Consider the following 17,526-nt stretch of genomic DNA (forward strand, 5'->3'; position numbering starts at 1 on the left):
AAGTCAGAGACGCTTCCGGTGTCCCTGACGACGACATGTGCGGGAAGTGTATCCACCTCCAGCTCCTGACGGACCGCATTGCGGCACTGGAACTGCGGGTGGATTCACTCTGGAGCATGCACGATGCTGAGAATGACATGAATAGCACGTTTAGCGAGTTGGTCTTACCGCAGGAAAAGGGTACACAGCCAGATAGTAAATGGGTGACCAACAGGAAGAGCAGTGCAAGGAAGGTAGTGCAGGGGTCCCCTGCGGTCATCCCCCTGGAAAACAGATACACCGCTCTGGGTACTGTTGAGGGGGATGACTCATCAGGGGGGAGCAGCAGCAGCTAAATTCATGGCACCGTGGGTGGCTCTGCTGCACAAGAGGGCAGGAAAAAGAGTGGGAGAACTATAGTGATAGGGGAGTTGATTGCAAGGGGAATAAATAGGCGTTTCCGACCTACGTTTGTCTTTACTAACCTTTTTCTCTTTACATATCTATAGAAACTTTTGCAGTCCGTCTTAATGTTCCCTGCAAGCTTCCTCTCGTACTCTATTTTCTCTGCCCTAATCAAACCCTTTGTCCTCCTCTGCTGAGTTCTAAATTTCTCCCAGTCCCCAGGTTCACTGCTATTTCTGGCCAATTTGTATGCCACTTCCTTGGCTTTAATACAATCCCTGATTTCCCTTGATAGCCACGGTTGAGCCACCTTCCCTTTTTTATTTTTACACCAGACAGGGATGTACAATTGTTGTAGTTCATCCATGCGGTCTCTAAATGTCTGCCATTGCCCATCCACAGCCAACCCCTTAAGTATCATTCACCAATCTATACTAGCCAATTCACGCCTCATACCTTCAAAGTTACCCTTCTTTAAGTTCTGGACCATGGTCTCTGAATTAACTGTTTCATTCTCCATCCTAATGTAGAATTCCACCATATTATGGTCACTCTTCCCCAAGGAGCCTCGCACAACGAGATTGCTAATTAATCCTCTCTCATTACACAACACCCAGTCTAAGATGGCCTCCCCCTAGTTGGTTCCTCGACATATTGGTCTAGAAAACCATCCCTTATGCACTCCAGGAAATCCTCCTCCACCGTATTGCTTCCAGTTTGGTTAGCCCAATCTTTATGCATATTAAAGTCACCCATGATAACTGCTGCACCTTTATTGCATGCACCCCTAATTTCCTGTTTGATGCCCTCCCCAACATCACTACTACTGTTTGGAGGTCTGTACACAACTCCCACTAACGTTTTTTGCCCTTTGGTGTTCTGCAGCTCTACCCATATAGATTCCACATCATCCAAGCTAATGTCCTTCCTAACTATTGCATTAATCTCCTCTTTAACCAGCAATGCTACCCCACCTCCTTTTTCTTTTATTCTATCCTTCCTGAATGTTGAATACCCATGGATGTTGAGTTCCCAGCCCTGATCATCCTGGAGCCACATCATATCCATTAACATCTATTTGCACAGTTAATTCATCCACCTTATTACGGATACTTCTTGCATTAAGACACAAAGCCTTCAGGCTTGTTTTTTAACACCCTTTGTCCTTTTAGAATGATGATGCAGTGTGGCCCTTTTTGTTTCTTGCCCTTGTTTACTCGGCCTTCCACTATTGCTTTTTACCTTTCTACCATCTGTTTCTGACTCCATATTACTTCGCCCTATCTCGCTGCATAGGTTCCCATCCCCCTGCCATATTAGTTTAAACACTCCCGAACTGCATTAGCAAATGTTACCCCTAGGACATCAGTTCCAGTCCTGCCCAAGTGCAGACCGTCCCTTTTGTACAGGTCCCACTTCCCCCAGAACTGGTTCCAATGTCCCAGGAATTTGAATCCCTCCCTCTTGCACCACTGCTCAAGCCACGTATTTATTCTAACTATCCTGCTCCCTCTACTCTGATTAGATCAATATGTCGAGGAACCAACTAGAGAGCTGGCCATCCTAGACTGGGTGATGTGTAATGAGAAGGGATTAATTAGCAATCTTGTTGTTCGAGGCCCCTTGGGGAAGAGTGACCATAACATGGTAGAATTCTTTATTAAGATGGAGAGTGACACAGTTAATTCAGAAACTAGGGTCCTGAACTTAAAGAAAGGTAACTTCGACGGTATGAGGCATGAATTGACTAGAATAGACTTACAAAGGATACTTAAAGGGTTGACGGTGGATAAGCAATGACAAACATTTAAAGATCACATAGATGAACTTCAGCAATTGTACATCCCTGTCTGGAATAAAAATAAAACGGGGAAGGTGGCTCAACCATGGCTAACAAGGGATATTAAGGATAGTGTTAAAATTAAGGAAGAGGCATATAAATTGGCTAGAAAAAGTAACAAACCTGAGGACTGGGAAAAATTTAGAATTCAGCAGAGGAAGACGAAGGGTTTAAATAAGAGGGGGAAAATAGAGTACGAGAGGAAGCTTGCAGGGAACATAAAAACTGACTGCAAAAGCTTCTATAAATATGTGAAGAGAAAAAGATTAGTGAAGACAAACGTAGGTCCCTTGCAGTCGGATTCAGGTGAATTTATAATAAGGAACAAAGAAATGGCAGACCAATTGAACAAATACTTCGGTTCTGTCTTTACGAAGGAAGACACAAATAACCTTCCGAATGTACTAGGGGACAGTGGGTCTAGTGAGGAGGATCTGAAGGATATCCTTATTAGGTGGGAAATTGTGTTCGGGAAATCGATGGGATTGAAGGCCGATAAATCCCCGGGGCCTTATAGTCTGCATCCCAGAGTACTTAAGGAACTGGTCCTAGAAATAGTGGATGCATTGGTGATCATTTTCCAACAGTCTATCGACTCTGGATCAGTTCCTATGGACTGGAGGGTAGCTAATGTAACACCACTTTTTAAAAAAGGAGGGAGAGAGAAAACAGGTAATTACAGATCGGTTGGCCTGACATCAGTAGTGGGGAAAATGTTAGAATCAATCATTAAGGATGAAATAGCAGCGCATTTGGAAAGCAGTGACAGAATCAGATGTAGTCAGCATGGATTTATGAAAGGGAAATCATGCTTGACGAATCTTCTGGGATTTTTTGAGGATGTAACTAGCAGAGTGGACAAGGGGGAACAAGTGGATGTGGTGTATTTGGACTTTCAAAAGGCTTTTGACAAGGTCGCGCACAAGAGATTGGTGTGCAAAATCAAAGCGCATGGTATTGTGGGTAATGTACTGACGTGGATAGAGAACTGGTTGGCAGACAGGAAGCAGAGAGTCGGGATCAACGGGTCCTTTTCAGAATGGCAGGCAGTGACTAGTGGAGTGCCGCAGGGCTCAGTGCTGGGACCCCAGCTCTTTACAATATACATTAATGATTTAGATGAAGGAATTGAGTGTAATATCTCCAAGTTTGCAGATGACACTAAACTGGGTGGTGGTGTGAGCTGTGAGGAGGACGCTAAGAGGTTGCAGGGCGTCTTGGACAGGTTAGATGAGTGGGCAAATGCATGGCAGATGCAGTATAATGTGGATAAATGTGAGATTATCCATTTTGGGGACAAAAACACGAAGGCAGAATATTATCTGAATGGTGGCAAATTAGGAAAAGGGGAGGTGCAACGAGACCTGGGTGTCATGGTTCATCAGTCACTGAAAGTTGGCATGCAGGTACAGCAGGTGGTGAAGAAGGCAAATGGTATGTTGGCCTTCATAGCTAGGGGATTTTGAATCTAGGAGCAGGGAGGTCTTTCTGCAGTTATACAGGGCCTTCGCGAGGCCTCACCTGGAATATTGTGTACAGTTTTGGTCTCCTAGTCTGAGGAAGGACATTCTTGCTGTTGAGGGACTGCAGCGAAGGTTCACCAGACTGATTCCAGGGATGGCTGGACTGTCATATGAGGAGAGACTGGATCAACTGGGCCTTTATACATTGGAGTTTAGAAGGATGAGAGGGGATCTCATAGAAACATACAAGATTCTGACGGGATGGGACAGTTTAGATGCGGGAAGAATGTTCCCGATGTTCGGGAAGTCCAGAGCCAGGGGACATAGTCTTAGGATAAGGGGTAGGCCATTTAGGACTGAGATGAGGAGAAACTTCTTCATTCAGAGAGTTGTTAACCTGTGGAATTCCCTGCCGCAGAGAGTTGTTGATGCCAGTTCATTGGATATATTCAAGAGGGAATTAGATATAGCCCTTAGGGCTAAGGGGATCAAGAGTTATGGAGAGAAAGCAGGAAAGGGGTACTGAGAGAATGGTCGGCCATGATCTTATTGAATGATGGTGCAGGCTCGAAGGGCCGAATGGCCTACTCCTGCACCTATTTTCTATGCTTCCTTAAATACGGAGACCAAAACTGTACGCTGTACTCTAGGTGTGGCCTCACCAAAAACCTGTACAGTTCTAACAGGATTTCTCTGCTTTTATACACTATCCTCCTTGCAATAAAAGCCAACAATCCATTTGCCTTCCTGATTACTTGTTATACCTGCAAACTAAGGACCCCCGGGTCCCTATGTACTGCAGCATTCCTTTTTACGTACCTGTAGAAACTCTTACTATCTTTTTATATTTTGTGCTAGTTTACTTTCATAATCTAACTTCCCTCTCTATCATTTTTAGTCGTTTTTTGCTGGCTTTTAAAAGTTCCCCAATCCTCTGGCCTCCCACTAGTTTTGGCCACATTGTATGCCTTTGTTTTCAATTGGACACCATCCTTTATTTCCTTAGTTAGCCACGGATGGTTATCCCTTCTCTTACAGACTTTCCTTCTCATTGGGATATATTTTTATTGTGAGTTATGAAATATCTCCTTAAATGTCTGCCACTGCTCATCAACCATCCCATACTTTAATCTATTTTCCCGGCCCACTTTAGCCAACTCTGCCTTCATACTTTTTATATAGCACCTTTAACGCAGTAAAACGTCCCAAGGCGCTTCACAGGGGCATTATTAAACAAAATTTGACGCCGAGCTACATGAGGCGATATTAGGACCAATGGTCAACGAAGTAGATTTTAAGGAGTGTCTAAAAAGGTGGAGAGAGGTTGAGGGGTTTCGGGAAGGAATTCCAGAGTTTTGGGCCCAGGCAGCTGAAGGCATGTCCACCAATGGTGTTGCGATTAAAATCGGGGATGTACAATTTCTAACTGGGCTTTTTTTAATATTTTAACTAAACTGCAACATGCTGTTTTCTTTTTGGTATTCTTCTGTCTCTATAAATCGCCTTACATAAGCAAAAGTAACTGTTATTTTATCCTAGACAAACTTTTTAAACTGACAAACTATGAAGATATAAACAAAAGCAAAATATTGCAGATGCTGGAAATCTAAATTAAAACAGAAAATGCTGGAAATACTCAGCAGGTCAGGCAGCATTGTGGAGGGAGAAACAGAGTTCACGCTTCAGGTCGGAGACATTTCATCAGAACTGAGAAAAGTTAGAGATGTAGCAGGTTTTAAGCAAGTACAGAGGCAGGAAAAGAGGGGGGGCAGATGGAAGAACAAATGGGAAGGGCTGTGATAGGGTAGAAGGCAGGAGAGATTAAATGACAAAAGGGATGATGATGCGAGGCAAAAGGCAGTGGTAATGGGACGAGTAAAGAAACAAAAGATGGGTCTAGTTGAGTTGTAAATGGCAATAGCAGAATAATTACCAGCACTTGCCGTCCAAAAAAATGGGAGCAGTGGTTATGGTCTGAAATTGTTGAACTCAATTTTAAGTCCGGAAGGCTGTAAAGTGCCAAATCGAAAAATGAGATGCTGTTCCTTGAGCATCCACTGAGATTCATTTGAATAGTGTAGGAGGCCGAGGACAGAGAGGTCAGAGTGGGAGTGGAACGGAGAATTAAAATGGCGAGCGACTGGATGCTCAGGGTCCAGCTTGCAGACTGAACGGAGGTGTTCAGCAAAGTGATCACCCAATCTGCGTTTGGTCTCCCCAATGTAGAGGAGACCGCATCATGAACAGCAAATAAAGTATACTAAATTGAAAGAAGTATAAATAAATCACTGTTTCACCTGGAAGGAGTGTTTAGGGCCTTGAATGGTGGGAAGGGAAGAGGTCAAAGGGCAGATGTGGCTTCTCCTGCACTTGCACGGGAAGGTGCCGTGGGAAGGGGAGTGGGTGTTGAGGTTGAAAGAGGAGTGCTTGTTGTGGAGGGAGCGGTCCTTTTGAAATGCTGAAAGGAATGAAGGAGGGCAAGGTGTGTGGTGGTGGCATCATGCTGGAGATGGCGGAAATGGCAGAGGATGATCTGTTAAATGTAGAGGCTGGTAGCGTGGAAGGTCAGGACAAGGGAAGCCCTGTTGTGGTTCTGGGAGGGAGGGGAAGGGGCGAGACCGAAGTGCGGGAAATGGGACGGACACAGTCGAGGGCCCGGTCAACCACGGTAGAGGGGAATCCTCAGTTGAGGTAAAAGGCATAGCGGAAGCATTAGTATGGAAGGTAGCATCATCAAAACAGATGCAATGCAGTCGGAGAAACTGGGAGAATAGAATAAAGTCCTTACAGGAAGCAGGGTGGGAGGATATGTAATCAAGGTAACTGTGGGAGTCAATGGGCTTATAGTAGATATTGGTTGGCAGCCTATCCCCAGAAATGAAGATTGAGAAGTCGAGGAAGGGAAGGGAAGAGTCAAAGATGGATCATTTGAAGGCGAGAGGGGGATGGAAATTAGAAGTAAAATTTATGAAATTTTCCAGTTCAGGGCGAGAGCAGGAAGTGGCACCGATAGAGTCATCAATGTACTGGATAAGAGGTCAAGGAGAGGACCTGTGTAGGACTGGAACAAAGATTGTTCCACATATCCCACGAAAAGGCAGACACAGCTCGGATCCATATGAGTTCCCATACCAACACCTTTTATTTGGAGGAAGTGAGTGCAGTCAAAGGAGAAGTTGGTCAAAGTGAGAACAAGTTCAGCTAGGTGGGAGAGTGGTGGTGGATGGGGACTGGTTGGGCCTCTGCTCAAGGAAGAAGTGGAGCACCCTCAGGCCATCCTGCTGGGAGATGGAAGTGTAGAAGGATTGGACGACCATGGTAAAAAGACAGGTGGGAAGAGACTGAAAACTGTTAAATGGCGGAGGAAGAAGAGTCATGGATGTAGGTGGGAAGAGAATGGACATGGGGAGAAAAACAGTTGATACACGAAGAAATAACTTCCATGAGCAAGATCAGGCTGAAACAATGGGTACATCAGGGCAGTCCTGTTTGTGGATGTTGGGAAGAAGGTAGAAGGGGACTGTATGGGAGAGCTCCGGAGGAGAGAAGATCAATGATAGTCTGGGAAATGATGGCTTGATGTTCGTCAGTACGGTCATGGTCCAGGAGGAAGTAGGAGATGTCAGAGAGTTGGCATTCAGCTTCCACAAGGTAGAGGTCAGTTCACCAAACAACAACAGTGCCACTCTTGTCAGCAGGTTTAATGACAATGTTAATGTCGAACCTGAGAGAAAGGAGTGCTGCAAGTTCAGAGGGAGGCTGCAAGTTCAGATGGAGTGAGTGAGCAAGGAAGATAAATCGAGATGACTGATGTCACGCCAGCAGTTTCCAATTAAAAGATCTAGAGAGGGTAAAAGGCAAGAGTGAGGGGTCCAGGTGGAATGAGAATTCTGGAGACGGGAGAAAGGGTCCGTTGTACAGAGGGAAGACTCCTAGCCAAAGATGTGGGCGTGGAGGCAAAGGAAGAAAAGTTCAGTGACGTGCCGAGCTCAAAATTCATTGAGCTGGTGGCGTAAGGGAATGAAACCGAGGCCTTTGCTGTGAACTGATTGTTCAAGGTCAAAGAGGGAATAGTGAAAACACGGCAAAGAGAGAGATCGGAAGGAGGGATGGGGTCAGAGGAAAGTGAAGGCGTAGAAGGATCCGGAGGGGCGTTGGTATCCAAGAGTTGTTGAAGCTTGTGGTCCTTGACACCAAAAAGGAAGAAAAAAAGTTTTTTTGGCAAAGCACCAGGTGAAGCAAAATGGAACTGCAGACCAGGACAGAAATAGATTGAATCGGTGCTGCTGAAGAGAGCCATGAACATTTACATTGTATCATTGAAAATGAACTGCTGTAAGAATGGGGTTTTACAACCAACTGAATAAAAATTAAAAACTGAGCAATATTGGGCAAGGGCTTCCTTATTAAAGGAAAAAAGAATTTTAAAATTTGAAGATACACTATGCAATGTAAAGTTAAGGTTGACAATATAATCTAACTGGAGTGTTAAAAGTAAAGAAAATTGAATGCTAAAAGGTGTTCTGCTGAAATGTCTGTAGAACCTGGGCATTTCACATCATTACACCAGTGTCTCAGATAGGAATTCATGACTTAACAAATACATCTTAAATATGCAAGAGTGCCCAACCTCAAATTCTCCATCCGATTAATATAATTAATTGCATTGGCTGTTCTATGAAACATGAAAGGCATGTAACAACCTTCTACAATATTGTGGACATGTTGAAACCCACCCAAAATGAATCACCACTGCAATGCTCAGCCAAAGGGATGGATTAGTGTTAAAGTGAAGCCTCAAAAAGATAGAACATAGAAAAATAGAAATTTACAGCGTGGAAGGAGGCCATTTCAGCCCATCGTGTCCGTGCCGGCCGACAAAGAGCCGCATGGCCCTCGGTCAGCAGCCCTGAAGGTTACACATAAACCTATGAACGATGAACAATGGCGGAAAGGTAAAGAGCAACCAGTCCGTCCCACACAACTACGACACCCTTTACACTAAAACATTCTACACTCCACCCCATCCTGGGTGAGGTAAAAACCAGATAAAAACCCAGGCCAATTGGGGGGATTAAAACTTGGGAAAATTCCTCTCTGACCCATCCAGGCGATCGAAACTAGTCCAGATCATCACCCTGGCCGTATTAGATTCCCTGCAGTACTTACCATCGTATCTGCGCCAGCCAACAAAAGGTTATCCAGTCTAATTCCTGCAGGTTACGTCACTTCAAGTGCCCATCCAAGCACCTTTTTAATGTGGTGAGGGTTTCTGCGTCCACCATCCTTCCAGGCAGTGAGTTCCCGACCCCCACAACCCTCTGCATGAAGAAGCCCCCCCCCTCAAATCCCATCTGAACCTTCCACCTTAAAACTATGCCCCCTCGTAACTGACCCCTCCATCAGTGGAAATAGGCCCTTGCTAGCCACTATATCCAAGCCCCTCAAAATTTTGTACACCTCAATGAGGTCTCCTCTCAACCTCCTCTGCTCCAATGAGAACAAATCCAACCTATCCAATCTGTCCTCATAGCCAAGATTCTCCATTCAAGGCAGCATCCTAGTAAATCTCCACTGCACCCTCTCTAGTGCAATCACATCCTTCCTATAATACGGCGACCAGAACTGCATGCAGTACTCCAGCTGTGGCCTAACCAGAGTATTATACAATTTAAGCATAACCTCCCTGCTCTTGTATTCTATGCCTCAGCCAATAAATGCAAGCATTCCGTATCCCTTCTTAATCACCTTATCCACCTGACCTGCTACTTTCCAAGCACGCCAAGGTCCCTTTGTTCATCTACACTATTAAGTGGCCTACTGCTTAATATGTATACCCTTTCCTTATTAGCCCTCCCAAAGTGCATTACCTCACACTTCTCCGAATTACATTCCATTTGCCACTGCTCTGCCCACCTGACCAGTAGATTGATATCCTCCTGCAGTCCATGACTTTCCTCTTCATTATCAACCACACAGCCAGTTTTAGTGTCATCTGCAAACTTCTTAATCTTACTCCCTATATTCAAATCTAAAATCATTGATATACACCACAAAAAGCAAGGGACCCAGTACTGAGCCCTGCAGAACCCCACTGGAAACATCCTTCCAGTCACAAAAACATCCATCAACCATTATCCTTTGCTTCCTACCTCTAAGCCAATTTTGGATCCATCTAGCCACTTTGCCCTGGATCCCATGGGCTTTAACCTTCACGACCAGTCTACCATGTGGGACCTTATCAAAAGCTTTGCTAAAGTCCATATGCACTACCCTCATCGACCCTCTTGGTTACCTCCTCAAAAAATTTTATCAGGTTAGTCAAACATGATCTTCCCTTAATAAATCCGTGCTGACTGTCCCTAATTAATCCTTGCCTTTCCAAATGTAGATTTATCCTGTCTTTCAGGAATTTTTCCAATAATTTTCCCACCATCGAGGTTAGGCTGACAAGCCTGTAATTACTCGGCCTATCCCTTTCTCCCTTCTTAAACAAGGGTACTACATTAGCAGTCCTCCGGCACCATGCCCAAATCCAGAGAGGACCGGAAAATGATGGTCAAGGCCTCTGCTATTTCCTCTTTTACTTCACTCAACAACCTGGAATGCATTTCATCCGAGCCTGGGGACTTATCTACTTTCAAAGCTGCTAAACCCCTTAATACCTCCTCTCTTACTATGTTTATAGATCTGTTCCATTTAGGCAAGCATCACTGAAATGACCATGCATCTAATGGGTAATTATATTCCATTAAAAAGAGGAAAATCTTTGATACTTACATGGTTCATTCTGTAGGGAAATTCCTTAGGAAATGCATAAGAAAACCTGGTTTTCACTACATTTTAAAAGAAAGATGACAAATTTAAAAATGAAACTCCAGTCCAACAGATATATATGAATATATGCAGCATATATGTTCTCTTCAGTTTTTATCTATTCACAAATGACAGTATTTGATGAAGAAGATGCCTAGGAAACTAAGTTAATCCATAACATGGAATACAGTAGTCCAAGGTCAAGTCAATTACTCACCTCCAACAACAAGTGCGAGGAGCTCATGGACACTTTGTATCAAAGATTGAGACCATCCGATCAGCTGCCTCTGTGAGTTCCCTTTCTTCACAAGCCCACAGGGCCAAACTGCATCTGACGCTCCCACCTGCCCTAAGCCAAAACTCATATCTTTTTCTAGCTTCTCTTTGATCTCCCCTCTTAAATCGTTCCAAACTCATCTTATCTATGAGACCCACTTCCTGCTCTCTTGACCCTATTCCCACTAAACTACTGACCACGCAACTTCCTTTTCTGTCTCCCATGTTAGCCGACATTGTTAACGGTTCTCTGTCCTCAGGTACTGTTCACCTCTCCTTCAAATAGAAACATAGAAATTAGGTGCAGGAGTAGGCCATTCGACCCTTCGAGCCTGCACCGCCATTCAATAAGATCATGGCTGATCATTCAACCTCAGTACCCCTTTCCTGCTTTCTCTCCATACCCCTTGATCCCTTTGGCTGTAAGGGCCATATCTAACTCCCTTTTGGATATATCTAACGAATTGGCCTCAACAACTTTCTGCAGTAGAGAATTCCACAGGTTAAGCATTCTCTGAGTGAAGAAGTTTCTCCTCATCTCGGTCCTAAATGGCTTACCCCTTAATCTTAGACTGTGACCCCTGGTTCTGGAACTCCCCAGCAACGGGAACATTCTTCCTGCCTCTAACCTGTCCAATCCCATCAGAATTTTATACGTTTCTATGAGATCCCCTCTCATTCTTCTAAACTCCAGTGAATACAAGCCCAGTTGATCCAGTCTCTCCTCATAGGTCAGTCCTGCCATCCCGGGAATTTATCTGGTGAACCTTCGCTGTACTCCCTCAATAGCAAGAACGTCCTTCCTCAGATTAGGAGACCAAAACTGTACACAATATTCCAGGTGAGGCCTCACCAAGGCCCTGTACAACTGCAGTAAGACCTCCCTGCTCCTATACTCAAATCCTCTAGCTATGAAGGCCAACATGCCATTTGCCTTCTTCACCGCCTGCTGTACCTGCATGCCAAACTTCAATGACTGATGTACCATGACACCCAGGTCTCGCTGCACCTCCCCTTTTCCTAATCTGCCACCATTCAGATAATATTCTCCCTTCGTGTTTTTGCCACCAAAGTGGATAACCTCACATTTATCCACATTATACTGCATTTGCCATGCATTTGCCCACTCACCTAACCTGTCCAAGTCACCCTGCAGTCTTCCAGCATCCTGCTCACAGCTCAAATCTGCTGTCATCACCCCTCTCCTCAAAAAAATAACACACTTGACCCCACTTTGCTTGCTACCTATCTCCCCATCTCCAACCTCCCTTTCCTGTCCAAAGTACTTGAACTTGTTATTGCCTCCCTTCAATCTGGTTTTTGCCCCGCCACAGTACCGAAATCGCTCTCATCAAAGTCACAAATGACATCCTTTGTGAGTGTGACAAAGGTAAACTAACCCTCCTCATCCTTCTGGACCTGTCTGCAGCCTTTGACACAATTGACCACTCCATCCTCCTCCAACACCACTCCACCAATGTCCAGCTAGGTAGGACTGCTTCACCTGGTTCCATTCTTATCGATCTAATCGTAACCAAAAAATCTCCAGCAATGGCTTCTCTTCCCACTCCTGCATCGTTACCTCTGGTGTCCCCCAAGGATCTGTCCTTGGTTCCCTCTTGTTTCTCATCTATATGCTGCCCCTTGGCGATATCATCCAAAAACACGGAGTCAGTTTCCACATGTACACAGACGACACCCAGCTCTACCTCTCCACCACTTCTGTCAACCCCTGCTTGGTATCTAAATTGTCAGATTGCTTGTCCGACATCCAGTACTGGATGAACAGAAATTTTCTCCAATCAAATATTGGGAAGACCAAAGCCATTATTTTTGGTCCCCGCCACAAACTGCGTTCCCTAACCACTGACTCCATCCCTCTCCCTAGCATCAATCTGAGGGTGAAGATTGTTCACAACCTAGGCGTCATATTTGACCCTGAAATGAGTTTCCAGCCACATATCCGCAGCATAACTAAAACCATCTTTTTCAACCTCCGTAACATTGCCCGCCTCCACCCCTGCCTCAGCTCTTCTGCTGCTGAAACCCTCATTCATCTCTTTGTTACCTCTGGACTTGACGACTCCAGCTCACTCCTGGCCGGCCTTCCACATTCCACACTACATAAACTTGAAGTCATCCAAAACTCAGCAGCCTGTGTACTAACCCGCACCAAGACAAGATCACTCATCACCCCTGTGCTTTCTGACCTACATTGGCTCCCAGTTAAACAATGCCTTGATTCAAAATTCTCATCCTCGTTTACAAATCACTCCATGGAATTGCCCCTCCCCATCTCTGTAATCTTTTTCAGCCTCACAATCCCACAAGATGTCTGTGTTCCTCAAATTCTAGCCTTTTGGACATCCCTCATTATAACTACTCAACCATCGGTGAACGTGCCTTCAGCTGCCTGGGCCCTAAGCTCTGGAACCCCCTCCCTAAACCTCTACGCCTCTCTACCTCTCTTTCCTCCTTTTAGACGCTCGTTAAAACCTACCTCTTTAAACAAGCTTTTGATCATCTGCCTTAATTTCTTCTGTAGCTCGGTGTCAAATTTATCTGTTTGACTGTTGTGAAGCGCCTTAGGATGTTTTACTATATTAAAGGCGCTATGTAAATAAAAGTTATTATTATTCATCTTATTATACCAGCTCAAAATTACCAGGTTAGCTGACTCCACCAGACAGCTAACATGCTAAAGCTTCAAACATTTCTGTGCTGCAAACAAGCAACATAGATGAACCGTAATACTGATAAAGGTTGGACCTCTCTGGTCTGGAAACATCCATGGTTCGGCTTCAGCATCCCGCACTTCCTGGCTCTCATTGATAAGTGCGCAACTGCTGCTTTGCATGCGTGGCGTCCCGGTTTCCCGTGCTTCAGTGAGGTGGCCAGGCAAGGAAAGGGAAGGGAAGGGCAGGTGGCTGACTGAGGCGCCGAAGCTGGGCCTGAGGGAGAGGAGAGTTTATAAAAAAAAAAGAGCACCAAACCAGCGCGTTAATTAAAAAATGTGGCTGGGAGATTTCTACACGAAGAGAGGAAGTGAGGCCCGAGTTTCGCAGCCTGAGCCGGAGCGTGGCGGAGGCGTTCAGGAGCCCGGGTGCTGTCATCAGTTACCGGTAAGCCTAGGTTCGGCGTTACCTCCCATGGTTCGGAAAATTCTCTGCTCTGGCACCGGTCAGGTCCCGAGCATGCCGGACCAATGAGGTCCAATCTGTACATGCTAATAGCTTCAAATTTATGGAATATATATATATTTTTTTAAAAACAATTCCATAATAATGCAGTTACTACAACTACTTTAACACTAGCCACTGACAGTTTAAAAATGCATTATGCAAGCTCTCAACATGACTAGCCTCAAACATCGTCAACAGTAGACAAATCTCCATATACAAGCCAATTCAAAGCAGTCTCACAAACCAAAATGTACAATCAGTAACAAAATTAGCCAAAGGTCTTCTCAATAGAACAGAACCAAACAAACTGCCACAAAGGCTGCCAATAACTCACACATCTTAACCATTCTCTTGGACAACTAGACTGCAACGGATAATGTCACAAGTACTGTGGTGATAATGGGCCCTAAGCATTCTGTGTGCTACTGCTTACAAATATGTAGGAAAAGAGAGTTTAAAAATTCTCATAAAATGAAAATCCCTTTTGAAATTTTAACTGTACCATAAATAAATTGAACAAATATGTACCTGTATCATCATCATAGGCAGTCCCTTGAAATGAGGATGACTTGCTTCCATGCCAAAACAAAGATGAGTTCACAGGTGTTTCAATGAAGGACCTAATATTCCAGGTCCTGAACTACATACTCAAAGGGTGAAAGATGCCCGTGCGTAGATTTTTTTAACGTGTGGTGGCCGTTGCACACCAGCCACCATACGGTCTTGACAGAGCTAGGTCTTGGTCCAGTGGCAAGGATTACCCAAGACTACTGGAGACCTGCTCTACTGCACGGACCTAGTGCGCACACATATCGCAGTGTGGGCTGGCCCGTGCTGCCCCTGGCCCTGAACTCACGCCACTCTTGGGCCCCAATCACATCCCTCCACAGTCTCTCGCCGCTCCAGCTGTATCTGCCCACGCTCCAATCACCGACATGGACCTTGATGATGTCACTCTTCGCTGCCGTCGCCCTCCTGCACCAGCTCGCGCTGCTCCCTGAAGTGGGACGCCTCTACGCTGCTCCGGGACCGCCGCACCTCCGCTCCTTTTATGGCCCCGACCTGCCGCTGGTGTTTTCACGCAGGTCGGGGCCTCCACGTTACCTGTATATGAAACTGTTGACCACTACATGTATTCCACTTGTGAAGAAGCCTGCAAAGTTCACTCGTGACGACTGTTCATAAGTTATGCAATTTCCCTCACTGATGCAATAAACAGAATTCAACAACTTCATATGCAGTATCTTCTGCATATCTTCTGTTAACTGAATGGTTATAAAATTAGAATCTTTCGTTCTGAAATGTCAAGATTTTCTTAACAGAAAAAGACTTTGTACTCACACACTGAGGTTGAAGCTGAAATCAAACGTGTGTTTGAGACAACACCAAATTCCTAAAAACAAAAAGTAGATTATAGCAGGCAATTATGTTCAATACAACATAACAAAGAGAGCAATACATTTATTTGGATGCTTTAGTTTTAGTACCTCAAAAATTAGGGCTGTGAACATATATAGATTAAACTTTAAATTTCCTCTCCTAAATTCACACAACAGGAGTAATCAATTCTTCTTCTCGAACTAAAGCTGTCTATATTTATCAGGGGCAGGTGGAGGGCTGGAGAAGTTCTCCTGCTTGGCCAGCGTAACTTCGGCAGAAGATCACCAGAAATCCGGTTTGTTCGTCTATCCAGGGTTTCCATTGATCTTCCATGGCAACCAATCAAGAGAAACCGAGAGGAAATTCCTGAATATCTTTTTACCTCTTACGATTTTCAAACTAAATTCCTCCAATACCATTTCAACCACTCTGAGATACACCTCTTTGCAAGAATTATTTTAGTTGGTGACAATATATTAGACAAACAGTTATAATGAGCAATTTTTTAATTACTCTTTAGTTGTAACAACTACTTTCACTTTTTCTGACTTTAAATAACAGTACAAGGCAACAATGGCTTTGTTTTAGATCATCCCAAACATTTGTCAACACAACTCTCCATTCAACATTGACAATCCTAGATGTAACTAGCTCCTGCCAATAATTGGAACCAGCTGCTAATTGTGAAAGATAATTTTATCCACGCAGTACTGTCTTGAGTACTCATGGTTCTTAGCATTAACTCTTGTCCATTTTTCTCAGAGTTCAGTAGCATTGTTACAGACAACATTTTAGGACATCTTTGGATATTTTTAGGGCTCTTTGGAGTCACTTGTCCTACAAAGGAAGAGAACTGCTCCCCAAAACTGCAACAACAATGTGTTAATTTCACCTCAAGGTTCAGAATTGTTCGAAACCACTTCAGTTTCATCTCAAAGTTTACATCATTCGAAACCCTTCACCAATTAGTGTCATATAATCACTCCTGGGTTATCAATTATTCTCCATGAATTTTCTAAAAAAATTTATATATTCACAATTTGCTTGAACAAAATTGTACCTTAGTAAAATCTTCACTAGAACTAGCAAGTCAAGTGATGAGGTTCCACTATCTGAATATCTATAATCAGAAACTGGATCACATTATAATATTATTATTTGAAAATACCTCTACTTTCGATGCTAAAAATACACAAGTTGGAGCCATCAGTACTGGATCTATACTCTTCAGTGAGTATCTGAAATGGCAAAAAGAAGGTCTCAATACCAGTTCACTCACCATAATACAGTAAAAATATTTTCTCTCAGTTTTAATCGACAATTCAATTTTCTATTGATAAACCCTGCTGCAGTATTGTGTCCAATTCTGGGCACCACACTTTAGGAAGGACATGTGGGCTTTGGAGAGGGTACAGAAGAAATGTATTCAAATAATTCCAGGGATGAGGGATTACAGTTACATGGATATATTGGAGAAGCTATGGTTGTTCACCTTAGAGCAGAGAAGACCAAGAGATTTGATAATTTTTTTAAGTCATGAACAGTTTAGATAGAGTAAGCAACAACAAAAAGAACAATTTGCATTTATAGAGCGCCTTTAATGTTGTAAAACATCCCAAGATGCTTCAAAGGAGCATTATAAAACAAAATTTGACACCGAGCCACACAAGGAGATGTTAGGACATATGACCAAATGCTTGGTCAAAGAGGTAGGTATTAAGAGGATCTTAAAGGAGAAAAGAGAGGTGGAGAGGTTTAGGGAGGGAATTCCAGAGCTTAGGGCCTTGGCAGCTGAAGGCATGGGGATGCCAGAATTAGGAGTGCAAATATCTCGGAGGGTTATGGGGCTGGAGGAGCGAGGCCATGGAGGGAGGCCAGCCAGGAGTGCATTTAAATAGTCGTCTAGAGGTAACAAAGGCATGGATGAGGGTTTCCATGCAGATAGGCTGAGGAGAGTCGGGCGGTTTTCCAGAGGTGGAAATAGGTGGTCTTAGTGATGGCATGGATATGTGGTTAGAAACTCATATCGGGGTCAAATATGACACTGAGGTTGTAAACAGTATGGTCCAGCCTCAGACAGTGCCAGAGAGCGGGTTGGAGTCAGTGACTAGGGAACGGAGTTTGAAGCAGGGACTGAAGACAATGGCTTCGGTCTTCCCAATATTTAGTGCGAGGAAATTTCTGC

The 17,526-nt window shown here is 44.2% G+C and overlaps 1 protein-coding gene across 3 annotated transcripts in view; it reads right to left on the reverse strand.

Moving 5' to 3' along the window:
- ccnc (cyclin C) overlaps positions 1 to 17,526 on the reverse strand; it is a 41,727-nt gene that overhangs the window by 18,867 nt on the left and 5,334 nt on the right. For all 3 annotated transcript variants that reach the window (XM_070885423.1, XM_070885422.1, XM_070885421.1), the window contains exons 4-6: positions 16,510 to 16,579; positions 15,303 to 15,354; positions 10,468 to 10,523 (exon numbers count right to left, since the gene is read on the reverse strand). In XM_070885423.1, the coding sequence (XP_070741524.1) occupies positions 10,468 to 10,523; positions 15,303 to 15,354; positions 16,510 to 16,579 (178 nt within the window). The remainder of the gene's footprint in view (positions 1 to 10,467; positions 10,524 to 15,302; positions 15,355 to 16,509; positions 16,580 to 17,526) is intronic.

This window comes from Pristiophorus japonicus, chromosome 7 (assembly GCF_044704955.1).
Source record: "Pristiophorus japonicus isolate sPriJap1 chromosome 7, sPriJap1.hap1, whole genome shotgun sequence".
NCBI lineage: Eukaryota > Metazoa > Chordata > Chondrichthyes > Pristiophoridae > Pristiophorus > Pristiophorus japonicus.